Source organism: Haemorhous mexicanus, chromosome 21 (genome assembly GCF_027477595.1).
Source record: "Haemorhous mexicanus isolate bHaeMex1 chromosome 21, bHaeMex1.pri, whole genome shotgun sequence".
In the NCBI taxonomy this organism is placed as follows: Eukaryota; Metazoa; Chordata; class Aves; order Passeriformes; family Fringillidae; genus Haemorhous; species Haemorhous mexicanus.
In genome coordinates, this window is record NC_082361.1 from 6892719 (window position 1) to 6915974 (window position 23256).

General features: G+C 47.0%; 1 protein-coding gene across 1 annotated transcript in view; it reads left to right on the top strand.

Annotated features, from left to right (window-relative positions):
* The window catches only part of BRINP1 (BMP/retinoic acid inducible neural specific 1), a 90827-nt gene that overhangs the window by 7978 nt on the left and 59593 nt on the right, over nucleotides 1-23256 (top strand). The window contains exon 2 of the mRNA XM_059865220.1: nucleotides 20020-20287. Coding sequence (XP_059721203.1) covers nucleotides 20070-20287 — 218 coding nt within the window. The 5' untranslated portion in view covers nucleotides 20020-20069. The remainder of the gene's footprint in view (nucleotides 1-20019; nucleotides 20288-23256) is intronic.

The window sequence follows — 23256 nt, forward strand, 5'->3', positions numbered from 1 at the left end:
ACAAGTCATCTATGGAAGTATTTTTTGGGGGGGGGGGTGTTTAGATCTAGTACCTCGTAATTTCCTTGGGTGTCTCCCAGCTTTCTATGGGAAAGAGAAGGGGTGAATAACCATATCTCAATTTTCTCTCCTCTTTGGGACTGGATACATGTCAAAATCACCCCTCTTGTCTCAAAGGCCCTGCTGCTGCAGGATGTGTCACTGAGTGCTCAGATATTGCTCAAAGTTTATCAAGCACAGACTTTATTTCACACCTGGGCTCAATTGTCACTGACCCAGAGCAATCAGAACCACAAAGAGACTGATCCTGCAGTTGGAATCACACAGACAAATTTTTAGTTACAGCCCCATGGACATAATGAAACTGATTTCCAAGACCAAAGCCTAAGCAACAACAGCAAATCCATACACACACCGAGTGCAGAGTGAATCATGTTTATGGTTCATCAGTATGCAGCTTCTTTGTTCCAAAATGCTGGTCAGGAAGGCAGAAGAAATATTCCCCGGGATATTATAAAGACTAACATATCATCAGAGGGAGAATCAATGGAGATTGATGGCAAATTAGATGGACACTTGAGACATTAAAAGGAAGGATGGAAAATAGAAGTGATATTATAATTGAACCATATTAATACATTTTAAATTGCTTTACAAATATTAACAAGTTAAATAAGGGAAGGCTGGAAATTATAGTTCATCTAGTCTGGGAAAGCTGGGAGTGAGGAGGGACATTCGGGTTCCAGTACAAAGGTACATGAAGGTTAAAATGAAACGTGATCAGAAGTATTTTAACACTTTGATGATAGAAGAACAAGAAGACACATCAAAATTAAAGGGCACAACTTTTAAAGCAAATTAAAAGGAAATAGTCCTTTCTTCAGTGTATAGTGAAGGCACACAATTCCCTGCTGCAGGATGTGGCTGAGATGAAAGTCCGGATGGATTTGAAGTGTAAAAGGCTACATAACTTTGTAGCAATTAATAGCATTTGCAGCCCTGCAATCTGGGACAATGGTAATCAGGTCTCAGGCTTCAAAGCAAAGGATGACCATCTTCTGGGGTCAGGAAGGACGTTTTCTCTCTGCATAAAAAGAACATCATATGGTTGGCCAGGTAATGTGACTGCCTATGGTCGATCCCGCTGGAAGCTAAGTCAGCAAGAGATTAGCAAATTGCTTCTGTGGGTGCTGGATTAAGGTATTATAAAAAGGTTTTCATCAATGCCAGACAGAATATCAATCCAGCAATCTCTTCTTCTGTGTCAACTCCCACAGAAGTAATTTCAGTGATTAGAATAGATCTTGAAGTGGGACATGAAACGGGTGGTTCCAGGCAGCAGCAGTGACCCTGAGCTGCACAGCTCAGTGTCCTCTATCAGCACCAGCATCTGCAGGATGGCACAGAGCTGGGATGAGCCTGGAGTGTCTCAGCACCAGGTTCTGTAGGGATACAGGCTCCCTGTGCCCAAGGGCCTGCTGCCTGGACAGAGGAGGAGGAGAAGAAACAGGGAATGCTGTCACCTCTGCTCAGTACCAGAGGAAATGCAGCACAAGGCTTGGAGAACAATTCAAATCCTGTCAGTAGAAGCATTTCAGTTTGCAATCTTGCCTTGACAGATTTTGAAAGTAGTTGGTGGCAAAAGGTAGCAGAACATTATAGAAAACAGGACCCTAAATACTGCCATGGGATATGGGGAGCATTTGGAAAATCAGCCTCCAAGGTGGTTTTAAGATGTCACCTTAAAAATCTGCCCAAGCTGACCCAGGGAGGCTGTGACAGAGACAAGTGGGTGCATGAAATCCTGAGACTTAACCAAAGCAGCTTGGTAGGAGTGACAGGGTGGACAGAGATCAGCTATGGAGCCATGTCCTCTCCCCCACATTTTCCCCACAGTCCCATCCTCCTGAGGGTCCCAGGGTGACTCCCCCTGCCTGCCTTGTGCTGGGCACAGTCCTGCCTCCTGCCCAGGGTCATCCAGCATCACCGTGCTGCTGGCAGGGAGGAGGAATGTGCCTTTCTCCTCCCCAACAGCCATTCTGTTCCTTTTGCTGGACACAGAAGTTGGGTGAAGAGAAACAAGGCTGTTGAGTACAGACAGGGAGGTTCAGCTTCAGCAGGTGACACTCGCTGAGGGCCACTCCTGCACTGGCCATGAGCACCTCTGGGTGAACAGAGATGCTCTGCCATGGCCAGGTGATAAAGCAGTGCTCCCTTCAGAAAGGTGGGAAGGATGGGCAGCTGTGAGGAAAACACATCAATAGATGGGATAAAGTTCTGACAGGTGTGTGACTGGGAGGAGGGAGCGGGGAGCTGGTGCTGGGAACACAAAGTTCACTGCTGGGGCAGGTGTGAATACTCAGACAAATTGCCACATCGGGAGGAATGAGTCCTTTGTTTCCTGGATGGTAAAAAAGAGAGACAGATGTGAGTGGCAGGTGCAAATCTGCTGGTGAGGTGTTGTGGAAGTGTGATGATTACTGTGCTCATGGCCTGGGCTGGGAAGGATGGATGAGGGAGTTTTTGTTCTGCAAAATTCACCAGAAAAATGCATTCATGCAAAAAAAAAAAAAAAATGGCTGTAAGGTAGGACTGCAACTTACTTGCATTATTGGAAGATTGATTTCTGGTGAAACGAGCAGAGAAAGGAGGGGAATAAAATTTTACGGATAGCAAGAATGGGGATCAGAGGTCTAAAATGGCAGCTGTTAGTATTCTTCAAGGATTGGTTCAAATGAGACTGCAGAAACCAGTGCAAGCTCCTGATTTCCAACCATCTGCATTTAGGAAAGAGAGGGAGACCAGCAGGCTGGCCTAGGTGCAATTCTGCTGGATTTCCCCTGAGAATCAGAATTGTCCCTGCATTTCAAGCACCTGAAAGCCTTAGAACACTGCCAAGGCTGAAAGGTGAGGTGAGGGTCGGAAGCGAGACCGGCTGACAGGAATAAGTAGATTGTAGTCTAGGCTGGATAATTCAGGGATCTGTAATAAAACTGCCCAGTGACAGATAGTGAGTAAAAGACTACAGGTATATTATGGTTTACGGAGCACAGGACAGATGTGTCTCTAAGGAGGATGAGATAAGGAGAGGAAGGCAGCAGTGGCTGCTTTGGGATGCAGCAGCACTGTGTGAATAAAGCAGAGCTGTAGTGAGATAGTTCAATCATGGTGCTGTCACTGACATGTTATATATGACCTTGAGCAGGTCACTTAGGCTGGGAGCTTTGCAGAAGAGCTTTTTAAATGTGTGTTTCCATGCACAGGAGCTGAATCCCTTCAGTGCTGCAGCTCTGAGCCTCAGCTCACACAGCTGATGGGAACTACCCAGGGAACTTGGATCCAAGTTTGGCATGAGGGAAAATCTGGATTTGTTTGAAGGATTCAGCAACCCCTGTCCTCAGGAAATATAATTCCCCAAAGACTAGTAGTCAGCTGTGCTGACTCTTTATATTTCTACTGCTGGGCAAAAGCAGTGCTGGTTTGCCTCTCTCTCCCCTCCACCCCAATAAAATGTCTCCTTCTTCAGAAATCTGGCCTGAATTAATCTCTCCTCATGGCCTAAGATCACTGGCAGAGCTGGCCTTTTGCTGGAATAGATAAGGGAAGAACATGCTAATTGTATCTGTTTGCCTCCCTTGCACACAGAAATGAGTATTTTACATACACAGTATATAAAATGAAGTTTGCAATTGCACACACACATAGAGACATGTGCATTGTTCTTTTAAGAATGCTGAATCAAGGCTGCTGTTTCATATTAATCTTTTTCCCAACTTCAACATTTGCAGTAAATAGCAAATAATGAAAAAGCTGCCTGCATTAAATAGAAGAGCAAAGGAGGCTGATAGGTCCTTCCCACCAGCAGATCCTCCTGCAGTGTTTCTCATTACTTTGTTCAGTTTGTAGACAGAGATTTTATCCGTGGCTGCACTTTTTTTCCTCACTGCTGCTCCTCTGAGGCAGCTCTTCTGTAAAGCCTTGACACCAGGGAAGTGCAGTCCCCAAACCCTCGTGTGTCACATCACAGGGACACCTTTGATGCTGGGGCACGACCCTCCCTCGGGTGCTGTGGCAGTGGTGGATGGAAGGGCTGGGACAAACACACTCTGCTGCCCTTGCACAGCTCTGGTCTCCAGACCTCCATCAGCAGTGTTTGGGCTCGGGGAAAGGAAATCAACAGGAGAGCTGAGACACACTCTGGATTTTATTTTTAGGTGTAAGTTTAAAATTCCAGGCTCTTGAAGGGATATGAGGACTGATTCCCAGCTCAATAATTCCCAGCAGTATTTTTGTGTTCAGAGACTCTGGGTGCATTTTCCATGCCCCACATGCAGAGGGTTGAAGCATGCAGCATCTGCTGGGACAGTGCTGCAGGACTGTGGAAGATGGCAATAAACCACTGGAGGATTTGTCCTTGCTCATATTGCCCAAAACTGATTTTAATAAAGCAAAATATTCCCAGAACTGGGTTACTTCTGAGGGGAAGTTTGTTTCCTTCTCCTGGAGAAAATCCAAGAGCAAATTAATACAGGGAGGTGAGATCTTTGGCAATGTGGAAACATCCAGAAATATTTAGATGCTCAATTCCTACACACATACCTAATTTTCTTTAAATCCTCTGCATGCAGGGAGCTGAGCAGGTGCTGCTTCCCTCAATACCTCCAGGACCACGACTGCTGTGAGCAGGGTCCTGTGCTGCAGAAAGCAGACACAAAAATGGGTGCAGACACTGCTTGAGGAGCAGGATCCCTGGAACAGGCTGTGCCTGTGTCTCTTTCTGGGTGCTCTTCAGGGGTTTGAGTCATGGATGGCTGATGGAGGGAGCTCTGCTGCTTTTTTGGTTTTTTGGCTTAATGTCACAGGCACTTGGACATCACATGTTCCAATTTTCTATAGGGACTTTGTGCCTGTTTCATTCTGTGGTGATTAAAAAAAAAAAAAAAAAGAGGGAAACCAGGAGAAGTGAAAAAGAAGAATTCAGAGAAATAGAGGTTGAAAAGGGATGGCGTCACTGTCTTAAAATAAACCAGCAGCATATGGCAACTTCTAATGGAAAAAGTAAATTCACTCAGATTATTTCCTGAGAAACTTTTCACTCATTTTTGATGCAGGGCTTTGCTCATCTATTTTGCTGTAAATCTAATTATTTCATTTTAAGTTCTCTGTTGAATGCAGGTTTAGACTAGAAGACAGCAAAGGACTCTGAAAGTCACCAGCTTAAGGAACTCAGAGAAACTCAGCCTTGCTGAGATCCCTCACGTTGTTATGAAGATCTGACAGACAGTTATTGGAATTCCTGGTAGGAATAGGTGAATAATGATTTTTCTCTTTTTTTTTCATCAGTTTAGCTCTGGAAGAAAAAATGAAGGGAAAAAAATTACTTTTAGGTATTTAAATATAATTAGTGTGGCAGGGGAAGAATGAAAAAGATTTTATATTTGAGACTAAAAGGAAAAGAGAGTAGAAAATAATTTCAAGACTTGAATTTTGTATAAATGAATAACTTTTTTCATAACCATATTATTTCACTTTTGGTTGGTCTTGGGTTTTTTTTTAACATTTCCTGCTAGATCTACTTTATAGACATCTCATCATGAAGCATTTACATTAAGAAATAATGCAGTCATGTACTTTGATTATTTTAATTTTTTCCCATCCCACTTTTTGACAGTAACTATCTAATGAATTCAATCTGAATTAATAAACATTGGCAGACAATCCCCAAGCACTTTTCTGAGCCTAATTTTAGGATGTGTTAAAAACAATGTCTCGCATCCTTTAGTGCCTATGATTGCAGTTTCCTTTTTGCTGCACACAGTTAAAGACAATTCCTACCTCAGATAACAGATACTCAAAGGGTCCAGAGTGATGGGAGATAAAAGGAGAAAATAAAAAGATCTGTCTGAACTCAAAGTAAATCAGGAGCAGAGCCATGTAGAGAAGAGGATGGTCTTGACTTCATTCCCTGCTTTCTCACCAGCCTGGGGATTAATTATAAATCTCTTTCTCACCCATTAGATTTGTCTCATACTCCTTCTACTCCTGCACTTTCTCATTCACACCTTCAAGTCTTTGCTACTCTTCCTTTAATCCAACTTTCCCGACTCTCCAATTTTTGCACACTTCCCTCTCTTCTCCCCTGCTCCTCCTGGAGAAGGTTGCTAACGAAGTGGCAAGTGTTAATAACATGTCTTGGCTGTGCCTGCTGTGATGGAGAAAGGAGGAGCAAGGTGGGTGAAGGAAAGCTGCAAAGAAGGAGGAACAGGATGATCTGAGCTGATTTCAGACTCTGGATGAGGTGCAGGACAGCAGAGGAAGCCCCTGCACACTCAGAAATCTCCTTGCAATGGGAGCAGAGCCTGAGCTGAGTGTCTCAGGAGGAGAACATCAACATCTCTGCAAGGTGGGACTTGTCTCCTCAGGGATACAGGGAAAAGGCTTCCAGGACTGGGGGATGTGTAAGGGAAGCAGCAGAGCCCTGTGCTGGGACAGGAGCTCAGACTGCACTTGAGTTGTGTGGCTGGGTTTGTGCACAGGGACTTGTGGCACTGGAGGAACATCAGCTGTGGATGTGCACATCCAGTGAGACAGGGGTGATGGTGCTCCCTGTGCTGGCTCTGCTGGCAGGGTCCCACAGCCATCTGCTCTGGGCCACCTGAGCCTGGAATGTCACCACACCCCTGCCAGCTTCTGCAGGATCCCCTGTTTGTCACTGCAGCCTCTGCTGTGTGGTCCCTGGGAAAATCTGGGCAGAACCTGTGGGTTTAGGGGACTGAAGTGTTTAAGGGGGACATAGGAGAGCCCCAGTTTTGGGCTGGCAGCTGCAGCTCTCTGAGGAGCACAGGCTAAGCCCACAACAGCTGGTGGGGACAAACTGTGTTCCTGTGGGAACAAAGGTGTTGTCTCATCTGCAGGAGGAGGGACAAAACAAAAGTATAAATTCGAGGGAAGTTTCCTTGAGCTGCTCTGGTCTGGGAATATTATACCAGGAATAAAATGTCCAAGAATAGCTGTCTGTCATTGTAAACAGTCGCATAAGCAATGATAGATAACTTCAGGCTGTGTCTTCATGAGCACAGCAGACTCTAAATACTCTTCCTTCTTTGGAAACTCCTTCCCAACACTTTTGATTTCACAGGGATAAGCCAGCTGTATTCCTGTTCTGCATTTAATTTAACACTCATACAAAGTTATGTATCCAGCCAGCTATTTATTATCTAATTCAATGTCTGTAGTTGAGGAAAGACTATTTATCCTTTCCCACAGCAGTGTCTCTTTCTCTGGCAGCTCTGACTAGCTGCTAGGTGCCCTGGGGAATGTCAAGGCAGAATTAATTAATCATGACCAGCCATGGAGGTGTTTTTCAGATTTGGATTTGGCCAGCTGATTGCACAGGATCTTTCTGGGAGTCAGGCTGTTGAAGACACAAATGTGACACTCACTCTGGATTGCTTTCAAAGTCACTTTGGGAAGCTTCAGGGGCGTGCAGGATCCATCCAGGGTGAGGAGTTCCAGCAGGAGAATGTGTGCAGGCTGGTGGAGGGGACTGCTCACTCCCTTTGGCAGGACACCATGCCAGGGAAACTTTAAAGTACCACTCAGCATGCCCTGTCCTTCCCCCAGCCCACAAAGGTGTGAATCTCTCAGCATTCTTTGGAAGCTTTGTAGGCATTCATTCTGAATGTCTCCCTTGGAGCAGGAGGAGCTGTGATGGCACCTGGCACTTGCCAAACTGGAAGTCACCCCTGGGCCAGCCCACGAGCGATGGCAACGCCGGCCAAGTGCACAGGCTGTGCTGAAACTGCACTGCTTGTTTTACAAACAGCTCTCAGTTCTTCCAGGCCTTCTTGCCTCCCTTTGCAGAGCCTGGTTGAGCATGTGCTGTTCTTCCTGGTCAGTGATCTCCTCCTGGCACTGAGGAAAGGTTGAGTGTCCGTGCCAGTTCTGCTGGATCTGTCAGCAGCCCTCAGACCCTCGGGCCATGAAGGGCTCGCTGTGATTGGCAGTGTCTGGCACGGATGGGCAGCATCTCCCTGCAGGAGCATTCCTCCTTTCCAAAGACACTCCACAGTGTAACTTGGACTAATGAAGCATTTCCCTCAAGGACTCTTCCAGGGGGTAACTCCATGCTCAGTTGTACTGTTGCTGTCAGAGGGATGGGGCTCCAATCCTACAGATGTGCTGGTGACAAGGGGTAAGGTCAGCTCTCAAGAAAATTACCCACAGTTTTCAAAATTGATCATCCTCAAACCTCCTTTCCTGCCTTTGACTTGTTCCATTGTTGCCTAACACTGAGACAAATTGAGGCACTTTACTCCTTCCCCACCCCAGAGACGAGGCCATGAGCACAGAAACGTCAGCTGGGATGGGATGGAGCCATTTGTGGGGCGGGGAGGTGGAAACATCAGCTTTTAATGGGAGTCTCAGACTCCAGCAGTGCTCACTATTAGCCAAGAGCTGTAATCCATAGTGACAGGCCAGCTGGAGCACGAGGACACTTCCAGGCAGATCTGCATTCAGAGGTGCACTCCCAGCAGCTGCCTGGGGGAATTCAGATTTCCAACCACGGAGCCTGGTGCACCAGGCATGAGCAGACAGAAAAACCCCTCTTCCACTGTAAATAAATCTCCAAAAGTTGGGGATGCTTCTTTTTATTCCCAGTGCTCCCCCTGGGAGAGGTGGTGATGACTGATCCCTCTCTGCCAGGGTGCTGAGCCTTCCTGAGGAAGGAGCAGCCCTTGGGATCCTTTATCCCTGCTGAAGGGGAGGAGAGGGAAGGAGAAAGGTCGTGCATGGCCAGGCTCTGCTCTCTCTCCATCCCCATCCCACACAGGGGTGGGCTCCTGCCTCTGTCCACGTTGAGAATGGGCGCACTGCCCCTGTGGCTGCTCAGGGGACCCTGGGGACATCTTGTCCCTGCAGAGAGAAATGGGTGGAGGTGCCTTGTTGCAGGCTCAGCTCCTTGCTCTCCCCTTTGCCTCTTGCTTTGCCCTTCTTTTCAACTCACTTTTCCCACCACCTGCATGGGCCTGGCAGCAGAAATTCACTGAGTGATTCCCCTCTGTTACGTGCAGGGGAGCAGAAATGTGGTTTCAAATAAGAAAAAAAAAAAAAAAAAATCAGGAAATCAGGTAGACTTCCAAGAAGGAGGTGGAATACATCTTTTAAAAGTGCGTAAGTGGTTTGGAAGACAGAGGTCCCAGGAGGTCAATGGTATGCAGACTTTTAAATCCCTGATGCTCAGGAAAACATTGCATACAAATTGCACTCTGGGAAAATCTGCATTATCTTCTTCTTCTATTTTTTTCTCTTTTTCTTTAACAAGTAGAGGAGTTGGTTTTTTGGTGTGCAGAAGGGAGTGGAGCTTTACTTTGCTGTTATTGAGCTGACAGAACTGCTTGGAAAATGGACAATTTCCTTGGGAAATTTTTGCCTTTTGACATGTGGTGGCTTTTTATAAACTTCAGTGTGAAGGAGAACCATGATCCCACAAAGCTCTTATGACCTAAAAATTTAAAAGCAGTAATAACTTGAGATCATTGATATCTTCTGTTCCTTAGTGCTGAAGCACTAAGATGCTGTGGGAAATATTTGGCATTGTATGATAATACATAAAATAAAAATAAACAGCTTTATGCAATGTATAATGTATTCTAAACATATATCAATACAATACACAATATGGAGAAATGTCAAAACAAATTAATTGAAACAATACAAAAATAATGTGTTTATTTCCTCAAAATTAAACATTTCAATATGACTGAAATGAAGAGAGAAAATCAAACTGATTTGTTTTGACACTTCAAATGGGAAAAAAGTTTGTCAAAATTGACGTTCCCATGCAACATTTCGATTTTGAGGGAACTGCGTTTTCCTGCGAAAAACTGTTCTGTCAAAATTTTTTGACCAGCTCTACTTAGAGTCTATCCAAACAGACAAGCATCACAGCCAAGACTCTCAAACGCTCCAGGTGGTCAGGAGATGGATTAAGCACAGAGCAGAACAGTCTCAGAGAAGGAAATAAATAAAGCTCGCAGCTAGAGGTGGCCTCGAGTGTGGGTAACAAAGGGCTGCAGTGTTTGAGATGCTCAGACCTGGATGGCGTTGAACTTTAATCCCAGAAAGGATTGAATCCCTCCAGTTTTCAATTTTTTTAGCATATCTGTGTTGCAGAGCTGGTGCACTGATGGGAGAGGGTGTTTGTGATGCCAGCACAGATCCTCAAGATCCTCTGGGATTTTCTAGTTCTTGGCTTTGGTTGGAGCCTAGCTGGTACCAGCCTTCTGTGCTTGACAGATTAATACTGGTAAGGAGGAGATGGCTTTATTTCCACACATCCTTCTGTCCCAGTGGAAACCCCAGGCTCAGGGCTTGGGGAATAGGTGGAAATGCAGTGCTGCAGGTGGATTGGCTCTGGGATTCAGGGCTGCTGAGAACAGCTTTGGGTAGGAGTTCTCCCACCTTCGTGATACACAGCTTTTAAATCTTCTCATTATATAAATGCAGTTCCAGGTTAATGTGAGTTTCTAATTTAATACCCTGTTCCAAATTAAGAGTTAATATGGTATTTGATTATCTTTTTGCAATGAGATCCAACCCAAGGCTCATTGACTTCAATAGACTTTGCAGGAGAACCTGCAATGGCGGAGCCTGAGCTCCAGATTTCTGACTTCTGCTGCAGAAGCTGCCTATGAAATGCTGTCATTTGGGGCTAATACTCATTCTAGCTCACTTTTCTAGCCTGAATTGATGTGCAGTGCATCTGACTTCTCCTCTGTGGGGTGCCTGGGCTGCAGAAGGGGCTGACCCTGGGTGTTTCCAGCCTCAGAGCAGTGCCCTGCATACCTAGACCTGTGATTTGTGTACCTCACCTCTAAGTCATCCCCCAGGGAGTTGCAGGGACATGGAGCCCACATCAGGGACCAGCTGGGCTCACCCTGGCCCTGCCTGCAGCTCTGTTCCCCCACAGAAGCCTGAGCCATGGCATCCTTGGGAGGTGCCTCCCTGCTTCCAGAGTGCCCTGTCAGGGGAGAGACAGGAACCAGGGGGACTGAATGCACACAGAGTTTTGTGGCAAATTCCTCATCCCCTCTGGGGGATAAGGAAGGAGGAGCTGCCCAAGGCTGGAATTTGCAAGTGACAGCTCAGAGTGCCTTTTCTCTCCCCTCTCCAGCTGCCCCTGCTTCTCTTGGCTCCATCAGCTGAGTGGTGGGGAAATGTGGTGCCCAGAGGAAGCTCCAGTGGTGCCTTTCATCCTGGCAGGCAGGCTGGCATTATCCAAGCAGCAGGAGCTGTAGCAGGAGAAGGAATGGCCTGTGGATTTTAACCCCTTCTGCTCCTCCACTCTTAGAACACAACAACCCAGCCAAAGGCTAAGCTCCTTTTAGAGGGACAAGACAAATGGGAAGATAAACCAATTGCAAGGATTAGGTAACCTCAGCTTCTTTTACTGAAAGAAGCAGTGGTAGTTTGCATTTCCCAAGCCCTGTGGAGTGGGATCATTCCATGTGAGCTTAGGTGACAAAGTCTCTTCCCAGGAATGAACTTTGTAATAGAAATACTGGACAGACTCCCAGGTGTGGGATATGAGTTGACTTTCTTGGATTGAATATTGCATAATTGCTCTCCAAAGGAGTTTTGGCACCACTTTTTTTTTTTCTTTCAGCCTCTCAGTTTACAGGTCTCAATTTTTGAAATTGAATATGTTAGAAAGACTGGCAGCAGGATGGAGCACTTCTGAAAGCAAAAACCAGGATTTCTGGATGCTGGCTCAGATCTCATTAAACCGAGGATTCAGATTACTCTTTCCTGAATTTCCAGTAAAAATTGCAGGGAACAGTATGATTTTTGTTCAGTTTATTGTGTCTGGTTTGCAGGTGTTTCTTTTTCCAAATTGTGAGAAAAGTATTAAATGAATTTGGGTATTTCCTCTTGTGCATAAATTACGAAACCTATTTCAGCTCAGTCAAAACACACAGCTTAAGAAAACACTTGATTTTGATTTTGAATGTATGTTACTCAACATGTAATGAAAAACAAAACACAATCTTGAACCAATCCCTTCCAAACGGAACACTCAACACATTCTGTTCCAAAGAAAAGCTGACTTTTCAAAATGCCTTTTTTTTCCCCCCCTTAAATCAACAAATTTCTACAAAGTGTTTTGCCTCTGATGAATTGGCATTTTCCTGACATGAAATGAGCAATCCAAAATAATTCTAAGCAGCTCTGTGGCAAGTCCCAGCTAATTCTGGAACAGTAGCATGAAGGTGCGTAGGAAGGGTACTGCAAGGAGATGTAAGAGATTTGGGTTGAATTCCTCAAGCAGTTATAAAATGAGCTGGGACAAGCCATTAATCTACCCTGTGTCTCAATTCCCATCCTGCTGAATGGAAAAAAGCAGCTTTTCCCCATCTCCTAAAGCTACTGCAAGGATAAAAATCTATTAATGCTTGTAAGATTACGGGACTTTGATATGAGGGGTATAAGTACTGAGGAAGACAGAAGATAGAGCTGCATTTTTGTGTAACTTAAAAAGAAATTATGGGGAAGTGGACTAACTAGGACAATACTTTAATAATAGTAGGAATAATTTCAAGTTCAGGGCAGTGCTTAATAGAAATCACTGCTCAACACCCGCCATATTTTTTTTTTTAATAAGCAGCTCAGAAAAGTGCAATTTATCATTATTATTATTATCATCTATATTCATTCTATCTCTGCCACTTCACAAATGAGAGGAGTTCCTCACAAACATCTACAAAAGCGAGCTCATTATCCAGTCTCCCTATTTTTAACTCTCATTTGTGACAATAGCTATCAAACTCTTGCCAACAGTTGGGCTGCTGGTGTGCTGACACCGCTGCTCCGCAGCCCGCTGAGCGGGATTAGCTCACTGTTCCCTTGCCTTCCCCCATCTGTCCCCAGCCATCTGCTGTCCTTGCTCTCCTAAATGGATTCTGAGCTTTTTGGGGCACGCACCGCCTTGCTGGTTGCTGTCTGTGCAGCACCCACTGTTCCAGACTTGGGTTCAGCAGGATTGGCTTCAGAATCACAGAGTCTTGAGTGGGAAGGGACCCACAGGGATCATCCAGCCCAGCTCCTGGCCAGGACACCCATCAACCCCACCCTGGCATCCCTGGCAGTGCTGGCCAAAGGCTCCTGGAGCTCTGGCAGCCTCGGGGCCGTGCCCATTCCCTGGGGAGCCTGGGCAGTGCCAGCACCCTCTGGGGGAAGAACCTTGCCCTGAGCTCCAGCCTGAGCTGCCCTGGCCCAGCCCCAGCTGCTCCCTCCAATCCCATCACCGGTCACAGAGAGATCAGTGCCTCCCCTTCCACCTCCCCTTGTGAGGAACCTGAATGCCACAGCTTCTCCTGAGTCCCCTCTTCTCCAGTCTAGACAAACCTCAGCAGCTCCTCCTATGGCTTCTCCTCTAGACCCTTCACCATCTCCTTAACCCTGTGACACTTCGCCATAAACCTGTCCCATGTATGTGTGTGCAGGAGCAGAAGTTCATTTTCATTATTTTCCCAACCTATGGAGCACTGTGAGAAGGATCTCCTTTCCATGCAGAGCCCTGACCCAAGTGCCTGTGGAGCCTGGAATTCAGAGCAGTGACTCTGGCACCTTGGCCAGCAGATTTATGATCAGGATTTTGAGGTTTGACTCCCTTTGTCCAGCACCACCTGATTTTGTGACTTGGTGGAGTCACCTGCTACTCTTGCTTGGTTTGAAGCCACCTCTCATCTGCCTCATCATCACACCAGGAGTTTATAATTAGCTGAAGTGTTGGGACAAACAAGCTGAGAGCAGGTACAGAGCTGTTACCATTGCAATTCTTGCCTCCTGACAGGGAGGGAGTATTTGGAATTTCTGCCCAAAAACTGCTCCCTGTAGGCTGCTGGCTGAACTGCATTAATAAAAGAGGGTTTGTGGGGTGGTTTTGGTTCACGAAATATTCTGACAAGTTGTAAGCAAAATGTTGATGGACTGAAAAGAAGAAAAAAAATCTTTTCTACATGTCATTTGGGGTAAAAAGTGATATTTTTATCACTGTTCCATCTTAAGCATGTGGAAAGACAAATCAACAGGAGAAAAAGCTCCAGTAGTTTCAAACTGAGATTTGGATACCCCCTTGGAGCTCTCACAACCCAAACACTGACATCTCCCAATCATTATTTTTTTCAGCATGAGCAGTTTGGCAAAAGTGAAGTGAATTTGTGGACTCTGTTGGTATTTTTGGAGAGGTATTTCTCATCTTTTCTCCTTGCCTCTCCTCACCCAAAAATATTTCGGCTGATGAATATCCCGCAGGTCTAACCACTCATGCATATTTAAAACCGGAGTGGTGAAAGAATAATGCAAATTTAGACACTGATCAGAGCAGAATTACTGAGATTTGGGGATGGATTAGCCAATCACTGCCTGAAATAGTGAATTCCCACTTTCCTAAGAAAATAGCTTTACAAGCATTTGGGATTTTACAGTGTTGTATGCCACAGTCACCCAGAGAGTCAGAGCCACTGCTGAGTTGCAGCTCCAGCCCTGACTCAGTCAGGTGTCAGTGTCTGCAGTCTGAGCTGTAAAGACATCTAGGTCAGAAGTGCCCAAATTCTGTTTTTCCAGAGCTCGGGTTTATCCACAGCAGTTCATATGACTTAAACTCTGACAGACTGGCTTCCCTTTCCATCCCCATTGCCTGAATTCCTCTGGCCCTGACAGAGGAAAGGTGTCCCCAGCTTGGGTGGGTTCCTGGGCAGTGTCTCCAAAGGACAGGCAGGGCTGCTCCTGTGTTGTCTTTCCAATATTTTCATGGGCTATCTCTCAGTTAGGGACAGGACTGAAATGTTACTGCTCCACAAGTTAAATCCTAAAGGTGTGGGGCAGCAATTAGCTGTCCAGGAACCTGAATGCACAAACTCAAAGCAGGCATGGCTGAATAAAAGCTGGAGTAGCACATCCTGTACTTAAAATTAAGGGTACACTTAATCTGTTCTCTGAAATGAGGTCAGACATTCGTCACTTTCCAGGGTTGAGCTCTAAACTAACATAAGCTGTTTCATCTCTCCCCTGACACTTCAGTCTCTCACTAATTTATCAGCATCCTAAAGCCGTGTGTGAAGTTGCTGAAGAGCAGAACTGTTTCAGATACAAATAGCAATTGTTAGCCTCTTCCCTCTGGTAAATGGCAGCAGGCAGAAACCTCTCTCAACCTGCCAAGAACCAAATGTGGGACACAAGGAAGAATTATTGGTGCATGAAGCTTAAAGAGATAGGGGACTTTTTCCTGCGCTGCAAATAAGGTGTTCAGTAATTTCTCTTTCCTGAGTCTGCATTTCTGATGGAAATAGTTCACAACAACGAGCATGGGAAAACAGAAGGGATGTGTGTGAGATCAATTTGTATTTAATAGAAGAGATAAATGAAAGGTACAGGGGTTAGGGGAAAGGTAGGAAATCCCAGGAGGCAGAGGAGTGTTCACAGCAAGTGATGGAGAGTCAGAGCACCTGCATCCTGTCTGCCTGTTTATAGCAGGGATCTGGGGCTGCACAGCCTCCCTTGGATGAAACAGACTTTGCAGTATAATTTTGTACAAAATCTATCACTCTGAGCTCTCCCACTGTATAAAAATTACCTTTTAAGTGGCTAAGTAGACATCCAGCTCTATTCTTTTCTTCTTATTTCAAGAAACAATGGGAGTAACAGCACTTGCCTGCCTTACTAGAGTGCTGAGAGCTTTAATTAATGTCTCTAATTCAATTTGAACTCCTTGGATAAAAGGCACTGCCTTGTGACAGCGAAGGTATTGCTGAAAATAGAATATAATTAACACACAGATATCAATCACAAAGAAATTAAGTGTACATTCAAATACAACTTGCACTTTACAGAAAATGCTTGCCTATTTTTCCTCCAAGAATCCTGTAGACTCATAAGATAAGGAACATTTAATGTTCCAGGCTGAATTGGTTTTAGGAAAAGGGCATCTTAAGCCACCTAACAAACTCCAAGGGGCTTTAAGAGGGATCTCCATGTGCACTGGGGGATGAGCTGCCATGCTGGATGGAGCTGGAAAATGACTGTACCATGACTCAGAGTCAGCACCTCCAACATTTTCTTCTCCCACTGCTTGTTTGCTGTGAACTGGAGCCATGTCCTGGCTCACCCACGGACCATGTTTATTAACAGATGTGATGATTGCATGATGGTGTTTGTTGACACGAGCCAGAAGGACGCAGCTCCCTCCCTGCTCTGCTGTGCTTCTCCTTCTTGTGGAGATGGGCTGCAGAGCTGGCTGTGGTTAACTGCTGCCCTTTGCTGAAGTGGTTGGCATTCACTGTGGGACAGAAACACCTTGGGAGCCACGTGGGCAGCAGGTTTGTGTTTTGGGAGGTGCTACAGCCCAATTCTGGCCTCTCCAACAAGTTCTTGGTCTAAAGAGTCACACAAATCCATCGTGACTCCATGCTGACAATTGGAAAGTGAGGCCGAGACCCCACATGTAGGGGCACTGCCCAAGGTCACAGGGGGAGTTTGGGGCAGAGCTGAGCAAAACATTGGATTCTTGGATCAAAACTCAGTGTCTGCCTCCCCCAAGCCCACTCTTTAGTCTGCAGATTGCTTCTGTGCCAGATTTAGCTCTTAGTTAGCCTGGGGTCTCCCACCGAAGGGCTCTAGACTTGGAGGCATCCCCACCCTGCCTCTTGCCTGGTTCCTTTTGCCAAATCCACAGAACATATTTCACATCAGTGGAGCTCCATAAAGACACCAGAAAAATTAATTTCAGATTCCAGCTTGTTAGGAGGTAGATTGAGTGCACCTCACAATATTGTCTTAGGCACAAGATTGTCCCACTTTAGTAAGCTTTATAGCTTCCGTGGGGACCAGCCCTGTGGAGTGGATTAATCTTTAATGTGAAACAACATCTCTACAGCAGCTACAGGGGGGAAAAAGATACTACTAAAAAATTAAAGTTGATGGTGTGATAGTAGTCTGGACCCAGTTGTGCTCCACCATCCTCCATTGCCTCAGGCACCACTCCCTGCCCTCAGAACTGATCCAGGCAGCTTCCAGGCTGGAGATGTGATCATTTCTTCAGTGGTCTCAAGGCATGTTCTGCCCATATCTTACCTCCTGGATAAGAACATCCCAGCCCCAATCATCCTGACTCCAACTGTGCCCCAAAGGAAAGGAAGAAAGGATGAAGAGTTGTGTGTGGGGAATTAGGGACCATCTCCTCTCTTTCACAAGTTGATATACTCACATGTAGGAGGACACACTGGGGTTTCTCTGAGGACCATTTTTGTCTGGCTCTTCTCATATTTCACTTCTCACTTGCACTGTGCTGCAAACTGGAGGGGGGCTGTCCTCCACTTGGGTACATAAGAGCTCCCTTCCTCTCTCTGCAACAGAAATCCAACAGACAGTGAAATATTTAAGGGAAAACTGATCCAGGCTGGCAGATGAAGGGAATAGCTTTGGGTGAGTTTAATGAACAGACAACCGAGGAAGCTGGGACAACATGTACAGAGCAGCTGATTGTTGTCTGCACACCCAGCTCATGGCAAATACACTGAGTCTGCAGCTGATGGGACAGCAAAGCCAGGCAGGGAAGGAGCCTGGGTGGAAAAGCAGTAGAGATGCACTTCTGAACTGGAATTTGGAGGCGCTGATGGGGGGGATGTATCTGGGAGCATTCCCCAGAAACCACCTTGGGCTCATGAATGAGTGGAAGCAGGGGTGTTCTGTGGCCCACTTGGATTGTGTTCTGTTGCCCTCAGGATGGGGCTAGAAACTCCCCTGGTTTGTAAGGAAAAGTAGAACAATTCTGTGTCTGATGTGAGGGACTAAGCACTGAGGACTGCCCTGTTCAGGGTGAAATAGGAGTCAGTGGAGAAGGCTGATGTTAAAAACATGTCTCCAGAAAAGGAACAACAGGAACTGCAGGTACCACCAGGTTTAATAACAGCAACATTCCATCTGCAATTAGAAAGAAGTTTATATGGGACCAACAGAAAAATCAAGCATTGGCTGAGTTTTCCATACTTTATATTTTTGGCCCCCCATTTCTTCCTGTAATGCAACAGCTGAGTGTCATCTTTATGACTTACACAGCTCAGCTCTGTGGAGTGCTGCTGAGCCTGCTGCAGCTCCTGGAGCACATGCTGTGCCCACGTGCAGGCTCCCACTCTCTGGCACACAGAGAGGGCTCCTGAGCTGCCCGGCACATCCAGGGCTCCAACCCACCTGCACAGCACCTCACACACTCATTGCCACGGCATGCAGCCCTGCCATGCTCCAGGGAAAGCTCCTGGAGCAGAGGGATGGCCAGGCTGGCCACCAGCACCTCTGCCCTGTGCTCTGCTGGGAGCAGCAGCCAAGGCTCACACAGTGCTGGGAGTGCAGGAGGCACCTCTAGCACACCTCTCCTACACTCTCAAAGCAAAATCTTTTCTTTCTGGGAGCTACAAACTTTGAGAGGACTCAGGCTCAAAACCAGAAACTTTTCTGGAGGTGTACAAAGAAGCCTGACATGAACTCTCACTGTGACAAAGCTCTGAGTAGCCTCATTTCTCCTGCTTTAAAAAGTATCTGCAGTCTCTCTGCACTGTATTTTACAGAAACAGGTGGGTATCACCTGTGCTGAGCACAGCTTGTGCTTCCAGAGTTGGGGAGCAGCCTCAAGATCACTGCCAGGCCACAGTGCTGGCATTCCCTCCACAAAACCCAGAAGGCAGGAGCAGGAACCAGCTGTGAGTGTGCAGAGGACTTGTTCCAAGCAGCTCCCAGGGGTGAGGAGCACAGCCCAACAGGCTGAGCTGCTGCTGTGGAAGCAGGAGGGGACCATCCTGGGTGGCAGGTGACAGCTAAGCAGGCCCCTCACCTGCCCCCTGGGGCACGGTGCCAGCAGTGCCAGGTGCCAGCAGTGCCAGGTGCCAGCAGTGCCAGGTGCCAGCAGCCTGGCTGGGAGGAGGACGAGCCAAGGGCTGAGACGCTGGCAATGGGAGTCAGGAGAGCAGGGCTCTCTTCCAGCTGTACCCATGGCTTGCTGTGTAACCTTTAGCAGGGCACCTTACCCCTGATGGCCTTCCCACTCATCATATGTCCTGTCACAGGCCTGGGGGAGGAGCTGGCTCACACAGGGCTGTCCCCAGCCTTGCTTTGCTGCTCTCCCACCATGGCAGTGAGAGTGTGCCCTGCTCCAGGTGCTGGGAAGGATCTCCCTGGCTGAATGTGCATGTTTAGCCTGTCACCCTGCAGAGCCTTGATCCTGGGGAGAGCCTCGAGGTCCCACCATAACCAAAATAGCAACAGACCCCATCCCCTGCACCAAACACACCTCACCAGCAGGAAAGCAGGGTGAGGACATTCTTATCTGTCAGAGTTTGGCAGGATTTCATAGTTGTGTGTGTCTGTGTGTGTGCCTGAGTGTCCGTGTGTGCCGTCGCCAGACCTGGGTAATTATTTTGTTTTATTTCTTTCTTTGGCAGTGCTTGAAAGTAAGAGCTGGGTCTTTATAGATTGCTCAGGTTGCACAGAGTATGGATTACAGATCATCAGAGAGACATGAAAGCAGAAGACACGTTTCTCTGGCACAGCATTAAAGGGACAATAAAGGGGTAATTGTAGCCTAGGGTGCAGCCACCCCCAGTGCCTGGCCTTCACTTGCCTTTGCAGCACTGTGGAGATCTTCACGAGGGAAATGATGGAGAAGCTGGGGTGAGGATGTCTCAGGTCAGGACCTGGTTATTTCAAAGGTGGTATATGCTCAGGAGGTTAAAGGCACCACTTAAACACATGAATAAAACTCTGCCAAATACTCTAAGGTGTAACACGGGCAAACTGAAGTCTTTTAGTACTTGATTTTTCACATCTGTTTTCACCCTGAGAGAAGGTTGTCAAAGGATCAGAGCATATTTAATCTCTCTCTTTCTCTCCCTCCTCCCTCTCCTCCCCTCCCCTAATTTCTCTCTCTCTCTCTCTCCCCCTCCTCCTATCCCCTCTCTCTTCCAACAGGACTCCACAGAATGGAGCAAGAATGAGAGGAAAAAGGCAGACAGAAAAGCATGAACTGGAGGCTTGTTGAGTTCCTCTACCTCCTGTTTATATGGGACCATATACTCATACAGCCCTCCCACCAGGACCCAGCTGCTACCAACCAACATGTCTCCAAGGAGTTTGATTGGCTTATTTCAGACAGGGGGCCTTTCCACCACTCACGGAGCTACTTATCCTTTGTGGAAAGACATCGTCAAGGATTTACAACCAGATATAAAATATACAGGTATGTCAGCTTCTGTGGGATTCACATTCTCTGAGCCCCAGAGAAGCAGAGAAAAGGATGATCAAAACAATTCTTATCTCGTTTGCTGCTCCTGTGTTGGCCAAAGTGGAATGCAATATGGAGATTGTTTACCCACAGTGATGGTGTTTTGGTTCCTTGGACTGTCAGGGCCAAGCATGCAGGCTGTGGGTCAGCAGGCAGTCATGGGATTCTGGGCAGTTGAGTTGAGTTGGGTGCTTGTGCAGATTCAGTTTAGATGTAGTGTATATAGTATAGAATAATATAGTATAATAAAGTAATTACAGAATCACAAAATCATAGAATCCCAGAATAATGAGGTTGGAAGAGACCTCTAAGATCATCCAGTCCAACCCGTGCCCTAACACCTCAACCAGACCATAGCACCCAGTGCCATGTCCAGTCTTTTTAAACACATTCAGAGATGGTGATTCTACCACCTCCCTGGGAAGAGCATTCCAGTACTTTATTATTCTTTTAGTGAAAAACTTTTTCCTAATATCCAACCTGTACCTTCCCTGATGCAGCTTCAGGCTGTGTCCTGTGGTTCTGTCAGTGCTGCCCAGTGGAAGAGACCAACCCCACCTGACTACAGCCTCCCTTCAGGAAGCTGTAGAGAGCAATAAGGGCACATCTGAGCCTCCTCTTCTCCAGGCTAAACAGCCCCAGCTCCTTCAAACGTTCCTCACAGGGCTTGTGTTCCAGTTAATGAGCCTTCTGATATCCATTGGGTCCTCCTTGTCATTTCTCCCTCCCACAGGGGTCACCTTGTGTTTCCAACAGGCTTCCTGCATCTTGGATGAGTTTTTGGGTGCTGGGAGCTCTGCCAGTTCCCATGGCTGCAGGCTGGGAGCTGCACCACTGTCCCCATTCCACCTGGCAATGCTGCTTTGGTTCCCCCTGGCCCCCAGCTGGCAATGCAAATTGCTTCAAAGGCTGGGGTGGAGCGTTCTGATAGTGAGATGAAGGCACTGCAGTGTCATGGCAATGTGCACAGCACAGAGTGAGATGAAAAGGAGCTGAGGGGGTGGGTGTTCTTCATTCGTGGTGACAGACAGTTCACAGGCAGGTTCCCAAGCAGCTTTTTCAAATCAGTGGAGCTCTGGACAGCCCAAGCCTCTGTACCAAACTCGTACATGTGAACTGCCAGTAGCTGCAGGTTCACATAAAGATGTCACCACGCACGTCAGTGTGACAGTTCTCACACTGCTGTGTAGGAGCCTCGGCTGTGTGCTGCCTACCACAGATCTTTGAGGATTTATCTCCATGTATAAGTTGGACTTGGCCCAGGAACTGTGATCTTGAATTAAGAAATTGCAGAGAGTTAAAAAAACCTACAGAGAATAGGCAGAATCTGGATTTTATTTTGCCTTCTAGGTTTTTAAGCCTTAGTTGTTGCTTGTTTCAAACTCTTCTTGCCAGCTGTGCTATCTAGAACCACCCTTTTTCCTCCTCATTTTAATCTGAAAAGCTGGGGTGCTCATGTGAACACCCTATTGAAGCAGCAAGCACTTTGGAGTGAAGGGGAATAAGCCAGCCAGTGTCAGGAGATTTGTGCTGAAACCCAAAGAGACTGAAAAACTCTCCCAGCCACGTGTGCATTTACATAATTACACGGTCCTGTTGTGCTTCAGAAGACACTTGCAAACACAGCCATGCAAAGTGGTGGGCAGGGAAATGCTGGGGAGCAGCCCGTGGCACTGTGCACATGGAGCCATGGGCATGGGCAGGGGGGAATCACAGGGAATCACAGGGAATCACCTGTGTGCAGGGAGTGTTATCCCATGGGCACGGAGCCAGAGGCAGAGTGACAGAGATTTGTGAGGCATCAGCTCTGTGTGGGGAAGAAAAATGATTTGTTCTTGTCCTGCAGCCTGCAGGGAGTGCAGAACCCCCTCTCCTCGCAGCAGCAAGGGCAGGTTAAAAATGTTGTCCTGGCTTGTCCTCTCCAAAACAGCTCAGGGGGAAGACAGCCCCAAAAGCTAAAAGCTGTGCTGCCTTGCTTCCACTGGGGAGGTCTCAGTGCCTGTGCACAGAGCAGCAGAGAAAATGCCTTTTCCCAAAAGCCTTTTTCCCTGGCTGTGCTCTGCCCAGCTCCCCTCCTGCCCTGCCTGCCAACACACACAGTGACCCAGCCTGCAGATCCCTGCCCTGCTCCTCTCCTCTGGCACTGGCTCTGCCCTTTGCTAAAGAGCTGTGCAGCCCAGGATGCCAGCACAGAGTCTGCAGGGGCTGGGGGCAGAGAGGCACACGATGGATGTGTTCAGACATAGCTACAAACTGTCACAGTGGGTCAGGCCACAGATCCATCAAGCCTGGGATCCTGTCTCTGAGCATCACGGAGAAACGGGTCTGGAAGGACCTTGAGAGGTCATTTAATCTGTGCCTTGTCCCCAAGGCAGGCTCAGGCATACCTGTGCCACATCTGACAGAGCTTTGAGGGGAACCTGGAAGGTCTCCTGTGATGGAGGATTCACACCCTGGGCAGGCAGCCTGTGCCATGGCTGTGCCTCCTCCACTTTTACAAAGGAGCCAAAATCTTGTTTGCATGTGAAGCCTGTGATTTGTTGTTTTATCTGTCAGGGGGTAAGGAACAAATTCCCTTTTGGTTTGTAGGAAACTAATGTGAATTTGAAGTCTTAGTTCAGTTCAGGATGAACTTTGTGTATGGGAAGTGGAAAGGGATCTGTTTTCTCTGTTTCTGCTAAATGTTGTCAAACCATTTATGAAAGACACATGGAGCAAGTGGAGAGCACAACACCATCATCCCAGCATGGGAGAAAACAGGCATCAGCATTCTGTGGGCATGGCAGGTGTCTGAGAGAGGTCTTGCAGATAATGGCCATGCTGGAGAAGTCACCATTCCCAAAAGAAACTGGAAATAAGACAAAATCCAGTGAAAGTCGTTAGGGAGAGAGTTTAGAGATGACTGCAAGGGTACCCAGGGCATC